Genomic DNA, 12,142 nt, shown 5'->3' on the forward strand with positions numbered 1-12,142 from the left:
TTCCTATATCATCTTTGTTTTCATAATATATAATATAATATAATATAATATAATAATAAATATAATACAATATAATATAATATAATATAATATAATATAATATAATATAATAAACTATTAATTCTGCTAAAAAATATTTAACATTGTCACAAACAAACGAATCAGAGTTTTATTACAAAGTGCAGCAGACTGAAAATCTTAAAAATTATAATACAGTATCTGAAAGGAGACAGTAATTGGCCAGTGTTTTACTAATAGAATTATAAATAAATAAATAAATAAATAAATAAATGTTAAGTTGAACAAGAATTATCACTGCATTGAAATACAATAGCATAAAGAAAAGAGACAGAAAAAGAACACACACACACACACACCTCTGTCAGTAAGAAAAATATAAGCCTTAAGAAACGTGTTATTCTTATTGTTATCAATGAGATTGAGAGCAAAATCTCAGTAAGAAAGACATCAAATCTAAGTGAAATGTTGAGAAATGTATTTTTTGTGTATTAAAAATTTTCAATGCAACACAAAATTAACAACAAGATCAAAAACATGGTAATTGCCAGAAAAAAAAAAAAAAAAAAAAAAAAAAAAAAAAAACAGAAAAATATCTTTAAGCGAAAATCATATTTTATAAAAGAAGGTACAAAACATATTAAATTAAGGTTGATTGCAATGACAGAATACACTAAGTATAGTTTCTTCCTCAACTTTTCAGAATACACATAAGTTAAAGAGATCAAAAAAGAAGTAATTTGGGAGATAAAGCGTGCCTCTTTTTTTTTTTTTTTTTTTTTTTTTACCAATTTTTTTCTTTATTCAAGAAAAAAGATTGAACATTACAAAAATATTAACAAGTAAATCGAGATATAAAATACAGAATATTAAAGGAATCTTAAACAGTAAAACAGAGTTCTAAAGGGAGAGAAAAATATAATACAATAAAATAAAATAAACAAATATATATATATATATGAACACAAAATAAGACAAAAAGATAAAGCGTGCCTCTTTAACAGCGTCAAGCAGCTCAGTGACGTCACTGCCAACCATTGGAGAGACAGCGAGCGCGTGCTGGATGGGTGCTTCACGTCATCAACAGTTTCCGAAAACATGCAGTTCAGCCGCGGTTGTTAAAGTCGGCAACACGCTGACTTATATGATGGAATATGTTGTTTCTGCACTTATGTGTTCGTATCCCGAAGATATAGCGATTTAGTTAAACGGAGATACCTACGTGTGTGAGTTAGCAGGACTGCTAAAGACATCAAACCCGGACGTTTCTTCCTTACTCTTATAATCAGGCTTTCGGAGCTGCTGTATGTTCTTTCCATTGACTAGTGTTACAAAATAGCAACGTACTCTGGTTCTCAGGAGTTTTAGTAAGACCAGAGTAAGTGTGTCATCTTGACAACAAGTGTTGATGGAGTTTGAGTTCACACAGTAACCTCAAAGAAGGTAAAATGGACTTTTAACTCAAGTGTTTTGAAGTATGGAGCCATGTTTGAGGTTTGTCTGTAGAGAGAGTCTCAGGAAAGTGTCAGTGAAATGCTGGACACAGAGAACTGTGAAGTGCTCAAGATCACCTTTCAGACGCCCTCTTACATCAACATGTGGACGAGCACATCTCAGCACACTGCTGCTCAGAGCTCAGGGACACTGTAGGTGCTGCTCGCCTGTGTTAGTTTATTGCTCGCCTGCCTAACATGAATAACACGTTTGTTTCTGTTGCCAGACCTCTCCTGTCGCCACAGAGGCACAGATGCATCCCAAGCTGCCCTGTCTAGTGTTGCTCCAGTGTTTGTTGTGGTAAGACAAACACTTACATCTTGTATAACGTTTTGTTGACAAAATACACACTGTTAGACTGATTAGAATAAGAAAAAAGTCACTGACTCACCTTTACTAAATTACCTTCTCATTTAACAGATGAAATTTGAGCCTGATGGGAATGTGACCTCGTTTGGTGAGTTAAACGCTTTTCGTATCCTACAGTATGTTCAGCGTGTAGATGTGACCCAAGAAACATTAATGACTTATCTCAGAAAGACATACATACACACAGATGCAAAATTATAATTTTTTATTACATTTTCATTATGGGATATGTTGAGAACGTTTACAATCAAAGCTAAATTTTCAGCATCAATAATACAATCTTCAGTGTCACAAGATCCTTCAGGAATCATTTTAATATGCTGATTTGCTGCTCAAGAAACATATTATTATTATTGTTATGATCAATATTTCAAACAGTTTTCATTTTTTTTTTTCAGGATTCTTTGATGAATAGAAAGATCTAAAGTTTAGCATTTATCTGAAATAAAAAGCTTTTGTAACAGTGCACTATGGGGCGGTTTCACAGACAGGGCTTAAACTAAGATAGGATTAGCCCATAGTTCAATGATGACATTTAAGTAATGTTTATGAATGTGCTTAGGAAAAAAAAAAGATATTACTGGTGTGCATCTTGAGACAAAACAAAGGCACAGGGAAATATATCTATTAAAAAAAAAATGCTGTTCTTTTGAGCTTTCTAGTCGTCAAAGAAACCTTAAAAATTTCTACTCCACTGTTTTCAACATAATAATAGTAATAATAATAATAATAGTAATAATAGTAATAGTAATAATAAATGTTTTTGAATTAGAATTTTAGAATAATTTTTGAAGGATCGTGTGACTGGAGTAATGATGCTAAAAATTCAGCTTTGAAATCAGTAATAAATTACATTTTAAAATGTATTTAAATAGAAAACAGTTATTTTAAATGGTAAAAATATTTCAAAATTTTGCTGTTTTTTCTGTACTTTGGATCAAATAAATGCAGGCTTGGTGAGCAGAAGAGACTTCTTTAAAAACATAAAAAATCTTACTATTTAAAAACTTTTTACTGAATATAGAATATACACTGTATTCTGCATAGAAATATTATATTCACTAACAAAAAATTGCAAAATGTATACCAAAAGGTATCTAGCTTCTAGGTATAAAGACAGGAGGTATTATTCTATTTAAAAAAAAAAAAAAAAAAAAAAAAATATATATATATATATATATATATATATTTAATTATTATTTAAGTTATTATTAACTTATGGAGAAATTCTTTATTACATAATCAGCAAATATTATACATATTGAATTTGCTTTAGCGAAAAATGAAGGTAATTTGGGACAAACTGTCTGATTCAATTTGTTCAGTCTTCAGGTATTTTAAAAAATGTTTTTTTTATTCTGTATTTCTTCTGATTTGACATTTAGTTAATTCTATAAAGAAAACAGAGAGATCTTTTTTTATTATTTTGTATTTAGTTTATTAAGAAAATCTGTTTAATGGAAAGCATTTACTGTGTTAGATTTTTATTGATGGATCTAGATTTTGTCTAGATGGTGTTTTTTTTTGTTTTTTTTTGTTTTGTTTTTAGAAAAGAAGAAGACAGAGTTGTATCAGGAGCTTGGTTTGCAGGCAAGAGATCTGAGATTCCAGCACCTTACAAGTATTACAGCACGGAACAATGCCATCATCATACGTATGGAGGTATGGAGATATTATACTATGAGGTTCTAAAGATTGCTTCATAAACAAAGTTGAACTTCATGTTGTACTTAATACCAGCTACAGTAAATATTCTAAAGTTGCAAAAAGAATACATGTTCCTATAAAATGTTTTGTGAGTTTGTTTATTTATTTTTAACTTTCTTTCTTTCTTTCTTTTTTTTTTTTTTTTTTTTTTTGGTGAAGTCCCTCAAGGCGGTGGTTACTCCGAAGTCTTTACTGGTGCTGGATTTCCGTGGTCTCGGTTTAGAGAAATGGCTGGTGTTAGAACTTGGACCACAGTTGGCGGGAGATGGAAATTTGGCTACTTACTCACTGCCTTTTGAGTTCAGAGCTCTGGAAGCCATTCTGCAACACAGGGTGAGCATTGAACAATTATAGAATCCAGAATGTTTGTTAATAAATTACATTTACAGTTATCAATAAATTAACATTTGAAGAGTTCATTTGCAAAAACAAATGGCTCTGTAACCATGTTTTTTCATTGTGCATTCCAGTTAATCTCAATCAAACTGCAGTTGGGTTATTTTGATTAGGTAAAAAAATAGCTAAAGAAATTCAGCTAACTAACTCAATAAAACAATAAAAACATGATAATATAATAAAAAAAAAACCATGATTTTTGAAAATTAAAAAAAAAAAAAACTAAGTTATCTGTTTTTGCAAATAAACATTTAATTTACACTACTATTACAGTGTCGGTTAATTGTGTTTCCCCCAAAGAAAGTTTTAATTTTATTCAGCAGTGATGCATTAAATTGATCAAAAGTGACAGTAAAGACACTTACAATGTTTCTTTCATGAATAGAAAGTTCAACAGAGCAACATTTTTTAAAAACAACAATCTTATGAAACATTAAAGTGTCCTAGAACAGTTTTTACAAAAATATTCAACATTTTTTTAATACTGAGAAAAATTTACATAAGCACCAAATCAACATATTAGAATGATTTTTGAAGGATCACGTGACACTGAAGACTAGAGTAATGATGTTGAAAATTTAAATTATTTACAGTCCTTTTTTTTTTTTTTTAGGATTTCTTCAGAAAGATCCGAAGATAAGCATTAATCTGAAATAAAAAGTTCTATTTTATTTTTTTAAATTATAGAAATTAATACTTTTATTTAGCAAGGATGCTTTAAATTGATCAAGTGATGATAAAGACATTTATAATGTTACAGAAGATTTGTATTTCAAATAAATGCTGTTCTTTTGAGTTTTCTATTCATCAGAGAAACCTGAAAAAAAAATTTCTCAGCTGTTTTCAACATAATAATCATAAATGTTTTTGAACAGCAAATCTGAATATTAGAATGACTTCTGAAGGATCATGTAACTGGAGTAATGATGCTAAAATTAAAATCAGCTTTGGAATCACAGGAATAAATTACATTTTGAAATATATTTGAAAACAGTTATTTTAAATAGTTAAAATATTTCAAAATTGTACTGTTTTTGCTATATATATATATATTTATATTTATATTTATATGTTACACTGGACCACAAAACCAGTCATAAGGGTCAGTTTTTTGAAACTGAGATTTATACATCATCTGCAAGCTGAATAAATGTATTTCCACTGATGTATAGTTTGCTAGGATAGAAAATCACCTTTAAAGTTGTCCAGATGAAGTTCTTAGCAATGCATATTACTAATAACAGTAGGAAATTTACAAAATATCTTTATGGATATGATCTTTACATAATATCCGAATGATTCTTGCCATAAATAAGTAAGTAAGTAAGTAAATAAATAAATAAATATTATATATAAATGTGAATAAAATATATGCAAGCTTGGTGAGCGGAAGAAACTTCTTTAAAAAAAAAAAAATTAAAAATTTAAAACTTACTGTGAGAACTTTTGACTGGTAGTTCAACTTAGTGGCATCACAGCAGTAAATTGCATTTTAAAATATATTAAAATAGAAGGAATATAATAAAATTTAATTATTACTGTTTTTAAAATTAAAAGTGCCTTATAAACACATTTATTACTGTGAATTATTGATATATGGGAATAATGGTGTGTAGTGTGGAATTGTTATTTCATACCACAATCTGATTTTTGCCTATGTTTTTGTTCTTGCTCTCTGCGTCTACTTCATTACTTTTCCATGTTTGTATGTGTAATCATGTGTTGTTGCGTGTTTACATGGGTAAGCATGTGTTCTGGCACAGGTGAATGTGCTGCAGATGCGGCTCAATGAAGTTCAACCTCAGGTTCTGGATTGCTTAGAGTCGTTGGTCGACCCAAAGCTCCTCTCTGCCGACCGCAGCAAACTCCATATGCTCCTGCTTAATAGCAAGAGGTGAGTTTATTAACTTAATTAAGAAGCTGGACTGAAAGTCTTTCCCTACCCATATTATTGTTTTTAGAACATTATGTTCCCACATGCAGGAGGCGTTTAACTACACCATTAAGAACCTAACTTTCTTATTAGCTAATCTTAATGACAGATCTCTGTAACATAATTGGTGGGGTAATTGCTGTATGAAGCTTAGCCAGAGTTATTAAACGATTGTTTTGTTGTGTTTTTCTTGTGTTAATTAGGGATGAGTCAGAATGGCCGACTCGGCCGTCTTAACAGCTGATTAGTTTTTTAGTAATGTCCCCTAGTGTGTTTATCTAGTTTTTTTTTTTCCCTTGTGTTTGTAGTTGTAATGTAGTCTTTTTTTAAAGGGGTTGCTTTGAAGGAGAATAATTTAGAGGTGCCAGAAATTGCAGTTAACAATAAATTTCAGGTACTGTATAATTAAAAATTGCCTACTGTGAGCAACGTTCCCATTATAGTGCATAAGCTACAAGTCTCTCTTTGCTGTCTGCCTATGATAGTTTCACGTTATTACCTAAACCTAATTAAAAAGTCAGTTTTGAAAATATGTAATTTTGCCTATCACTAGTGTTAATTAAAAATGCTTGTTATTAACCAATCTCTGATATTATCATACTAGGGCTGCACAATGTTAACAAAAAATGAATAAATATGAATAAATACATTTTAAAATTCTAATTAGGAAAGTGTTATACTAAATTATATTAAAATTAGGCCTGGCAAACGATTAATTGCGATTAACCGCATACAAAATAAAAGTTTGAGTTTGCCTAATGTATGTGTGTGTACTGTGTGTAATTATAATGTATATAAAAATACAATATACAACATATACATGTTCATGTATATATTAAAGAAATATTTACAAGTATATGTATTTATTGTAATTTTTATAGAATTTACATTATAAATAAAAATATTTTGTACATAAATAACATATTTCTTTTAAATATATAATTAGTTGGTGTGTATTTATATATACACAATAATTACACACAGTACACACACATATATATTAGGCAACTCAAACTTTTATTTTGTATGCGATTAATCGCGATTAATCGTTTGCCAGCCCTAATTAGAATTTGTTTTTTCATGGTGTCATACATCTGCATGGAAATTAATAATTAAAAAATAAATAAAAATAACTTTAGTCTGAAGGTTGTTTTTTAATGCAAACTATCTTTTTTTTATATCTGAACAATTTGGAAAAAACTTGGGTTCACTCTATTCAAACCATCTGAAACCTTTTAAAAACTTAAAAGGTTGAAACTTTTTCCATTTGCATTAAAAACCACATTAAAAACTATTTTGACCCTTTCATTCTGAATATATCTTAAAAAAATACTTCTACTATTATTGTTTTTATTGTAAGTATTATATAATTGCATTAAACAAATTAAGACATGTATTACTATCGTAATAATACAATTGTACTGTTAAAAAAAAAGGTTCATAATTTTTTCTCACCACAAAAAACATGAATTGTTTTTTTAATTTTTATTTATTTTGTGATACCAATACATAGAGCCAATCACTTACAAAAAAAAAAAAAGAGAAAGAAATTAAAATATATTGAACAAATATATTGTGCAACCCTTTATCTGACAAATCTAGATATGCCATAAAATTAATCCAATTTGTGTTCTGTCTGGTAGAAAATGTTTTGCAGTCAATGCCAAGCTTAAACTAGCATGATCTCTAATTTTCTTTGAGAGTAAACACCATCTTTTTAACTCGCTGCAGCCTCTCAGAGCTTGAGACGGACATTAAAGTGTTTAAAGACAGTCTGCTGAAGATCCTGGATGAGGATGAACTGATAGATGAACTCTGTCTCACCAAATGGAGCGACCCCCAAGTATTGTAGGTGTCATCTCACAGAATCCAACTTCATAAGCTTAAGTTTCAAAATGCAACACATTTGTATGTACACAAATATTCTTGATGTCAGTGTAAATATCTGATCGTTGTTGTGTGGATCTGTCTTGTATGTGGGTATGTCTGTCTTTATGTTCACATGGGGCCAGTGAGGAGAGCAGTCTGGGTATAGATCACGCTGAAGAAATGGAGTTACTGCTTGAGAATTACTTCATGCAAGCAGAGGAGCTGGGAAACAAAGCCAGAGAGCTGAAAGACCTCATCGATGATTCGGAAAGCGTCATCTTTATTAACCTGGATAGGTACAGTACCGGAAGAAAAATTTAATGCTTTTTATTGCATTAGGGCTAAGCATTTCCAGATGCCTCATGATTCATTATACGTCAAGAGATTAAACATGCATCACAATACATCACAATTTTGCCAGGACCACTAACGTCAAAGATGATTTACAATTAGCATACAGTTTGGATTGCCGGTGTGGTTCTAGCCTCGCATGGATAAGAGCAGGTAGAGCAGCGATAAGCCCCTTAGGGTAAATAGAACAGAACCAACATAAATGCATTGCAGAAATCATTAATGTTCAGTGATTTAATATACACATTTTAGAAATTAGTCTGATTCAGAGAATCAGAAGGCTGAATCCTGACTGGAAAAGAGGAGGAGCTGGGGATGGAGGATGGCAATTAGCTATTGAGCAATGCACAGTGCTGTGATAGGTGTTGTGTCCCTATTGGTAGATAGACTGTGGATCAGCTGAGAGTAAGCTAATGTGAGATTGACTAACATGACCTGCCAGAGCTAACACTATGCTTGATTATTGCAAGTGGAACATGATTGAAATTGTGTTGATTTTTTTTTTTTTTAAATTAACTGAAAGAACAGATTTATATGCAGATTATGTGCCTCAAGGGAATAGTTCACCCAGAAATTAAAGTTTAATTAAGAATCAAGTTAATTAGGAAGTTATGGGTGTCACTTTTAATTTAATCTGTTATTTACAGTTTGCTTGTAAGACAAGACATTTCAGGAACATCCATATGCGCTGGTCCGTTTTGAGATTTCAGGCTTTTTGCTTGCATAATCTGTCTTCTTTTAGACTAGTGTAAAGAAGAAATCAAAATACACATTTGTGACCCTGGACCACAAAACCAGTTTTAAGTAGCTTGGGTATATTTGTAGCAATAGCCCAAAATACATAGTATGGGTCAAAACTATCGATTTTTCTTTTATGCCAAAAATCATTATGATATTAAGTAAAGATCTTGTTCCATGAAGATATTTTGTAAATTTCCTATCATAAATATTTATAAACTTAATTTTTGATTAGTAATATGCATTGGCAAGAACTTCATTAGGACAACTTTAAAGGCGATTTTCTCAATATTTAGATTTTTTGCACCTTCGGATTCCAGATTTTCAAATAGTTGCATCTTGGTCAAATATTGTCCTATTCTAACCATCCATACATCAATGGAAAGCTTTCAGATTTTATTTGTTTTTTGTTTGTTTAGTTTGTTTTGTGTGCTTTATTTTATTGTCTATATATTTCAGTTACAATTTATTTCTTTCAAGGCCTTTTTCTTAAAATGATTTTTTAAAATCCTGAACTGAGCCAGAAATCTCCACTTTTGTAGCACTTACTTACCTCAGACTTTTCCATTTTAATCCTATTAATATTCTGAAGGTTTTACAGAGAGGTTTGTTCATATGTGATTATTCTTAAAGACATGGTGAATTTTTTTTTTTTTTTTTTTTTTACTTGCTTAATTTCTGATTTAACATTAAACATTAACATTAAATATGTCAACAAAATAGAACAAGATTTGTTCCAAGGTTTTATCCAGTTTTATCCAGTGTTCAGATTTCTGTTCTGGAAATTTAATTACATTTGGGTATTATTACTCATGCATACTTACTGTTATATTTGCATATTTAAACAGCATTTAAGAAAACTTGTAATACTACAAAATTATCTTAATGTACTGTGCTTAATTAACTGGGGAAGTATTATGATATCTATTTTTGAAAACTAATTTGTAAAAGTATTACAGTGCCTTTCAAAAGTTTGGAATCAGTAAGATTTTTAATGTTTTTTTAAAGTCTCTTATGCTCATCAAAGTTCCATTTATTTGATCAAAAATACAGAAAAAAAGTAATATTATGACACATTCCAGTCTAAAAAAAATAGCAGTTTTCTATTTTAATATATGTAATGTCACATGGTCCTTCAGAAATCATTCGGATATGCTTAACAGTTGTTCTGCATAAAGGTTCCAAAAATAAATAAAATACAATAAAATAAAAATAATCAAGCAGCACTACTTTTTCCAACATTGATAATAAATTAACATATTAGAATGATTTCTGAAGGATCATGTGACACTGAATACTGTGTAGATGAGTAATGATGCTGAAAATTCAGCTGCGCATTACAGGAATATATATTTTAAGTATATCAAAATAGAAAACCACTATTTTAAATTGCAATAATTTTTCACAATATCAGAAAACATTTTCGGCGCCGATAGCCTTGTGGGCAGCGTACACCCATTGTGATCTGGGCGTCCTGTGTTAGAATCCCGACTCGAAGACCTTTCCCGATCCCATTCCCATCTTTCTCTCCTGACTTCTGATCTGTCCTGTTGTAATAAAGGCAAAAATGCCAAAAAATAAGGCTTTAAAAAAAAAAAACACACATTAAAAATCTTTCTGATCCCAAACTTTTGAACGGCAGTGTAGTTAAAATGTTGCTCTATTCACCAGTGATCTGCCTTAAATTGTGTTTAGCCACCGTAATGTCATGATGCGACTGAACCTCCAGCTCACCATGGGAACCTTCTCACTCTCTTTATTTGGTCTGATGGGTGTGGCTTTTGGAATGAATTTAGAATCTTCCTTTGAAGAGGTTGGTACTATTTTACTACAGTTTCATTATCTGTGCATCATTTTACCTCAGTTGTTATAGCCAGCATTGTCTACAGTGTTATCAGTCTGTTTGAGAACATGTTATTTATTGACCCACATTGATTTGTGTGTGTGTAGGATCCACGTGTATTTTGGTTAGTGACAGGGTTCATGTTCCTGGGCAGTGGACTCATCTGGAGAAGACTTCTGTCTTTTCTGGGCCGGCATTTAGAACCCAGCTCTCCACCTCCTGTACGTAACACTCACAGCACTCCTCCGTGTTTACTATTTTTCTCTCAGTGTTATAGTGATGATTGTAACTGTTATTTTTTCCCCTCTTTTCACAGATTCCCCCTGTTTGGAGAAAAAACCAAATTGGCACCTTAAAAGCAACAGACATTAAACCTGGAATTAGATGATGGTGTGCTGCTTTTTCAATATTTTTTTTCCCTCCTTCCCTGTATCTCTTGACTTTTATGCATACTGTATTTTTCAGTATCATATGCCACTCACCTCAGTCTAATTTAAAATGATATTTTATCTATTCAGGTATATCATGTATACAGTTTTTATTTTGCTATGTGATATTTGTGTTGAGGTTTTGGAATAATCTCTATTTATTGTTGTGAATATCATTGACATAATGAAATACATCAGATACCTTTTATTGACTGTAAGGTGTGTGACAGCTTCATCTGCCACTAACTCAGTGTTCCTGGTTCCCCTTAAACACACGTTTATAAATGTATAACTGATAAAACATTAAGAACACAAATTTGTTGTGGGCTCTTTATTTTAGGCGTCTAGAATAAAACATTTGCTGTTTTTTAAGTACTAATGCACTTGTGTATACATTATTCAAACTTTGAGTTCTTATTAAAATGCTCTGAACCTCCATTTGCATGAAAAGTGCTCTATAAATGAAGTGTGCAATGCATTATGTAAAGTGTGCTTGTACTTAACTTATATCAGGACAGAACAGCAGGGGGAGACAAACCCCCACTACACCAGTCCCTTCCACTTTTTAGCATTTTTATTCCCCATAATATTCACCCAGATAGGTTGTATATCTCAGAAGACAATATTACCAACATCATCTTGCTAATGAAAAATAATAAAAGCTACAGAAAAAAAGGTGAAACGTCTTTTAAAGGGATTGCATTGGCATAGAAATGACAATAGCTAATTAACCACATTTTGAGCTAAAATAACAGAGCTGTTAGTGTTACAGCTGGGAAGACATGACTAACATTCAAACAATACAAGAAGATTTTAAAATCTTTGCCATTTTGTTTTTCTTTTGATAACACTGGTGGTTGATTACCACATTTGTAGGTTATTATAGCAACAGTTGCTACAAACAAACAAAACAATAGCAACTGTGATAAATTGTCCATTTTATTCAGCTTTTGGCACTGCTTGAATGGGTTTGCAAAATGAATTTTGATTACATAG

The 12,142-nt window shown here is 30.9% G+C and overlaps 1 protein-coding gene across 1 annotated transcript; it reads left to right on the plus strand.

The window, feature by feature from the left end:
• Positions 1-1,062: 1,062 nt before the first annotated feature.
• Positions 1,063-11,153, plus strand: mrs2 (magnesium transporter MRS2). Its single transcript, XM_051131440.1, has 11 exons — positions 1,063-1,664; positions 1,739-1,812; positions 1,933-1,969; positions 3,431-3,543; positions 3,748-3,921; positions 5,748-5,878; positions 7,649-7,765; positions 7,930-8,082; positions 10,571-10,688; positions 10,826-10,939; positions 11,035-11,153. The coding sequence occupies exons 1-11, from the start codon at positions 1,496-1,498 to the stop codon at positions 11,104-11,106; spliced, it is 1,272 nt and encodes a 423-aa protein (XP_050987397.1). The 5' UTR covers positions 1,063-1,495; the 3' UTR covers positions 11,107-11,153.
• Positions 11,154-12,142: the final 989 nt, after the last annotated feature.

The sequence above is a fragment of the Labeo rohita genome, chromosome 16 (assembly GCF_022985175.1).
Source record: "Labeo rohita strain BAU-BD-2019 chromosome 16, IGBB_LRoh.1.0, whole genome shotgun sequence".
NCBI lineage: Eukaryota > Metazoa > Chordata > Actinopteri > Cypriniformes > Cyprinidae > Labeo > Labeo rohita.

Coding starts and splice junctions, on each gene's coding strand:
- mrs2 (XM_051131440.1), top strand. CDS start 1,496: ATGGAGCCATGTTTGAGGTTTGTCTGTAGAGAGAGTCTCAGGAAAGTG. Junction 3,544..3,747: donor CCATCATCATACGTATGGAG/GTATGGAGATAT, acceptor TTTTTGGTGAAG/TCCCTCAAGGCGGTGGTTAC. Junction 10,689..10,825: donor TAGAATCTTCCTTTGAAGAG/GTTGGTACTATT, acceptor GTGTGTGTGTAG/GATCCACGTGTATTTTGGTT.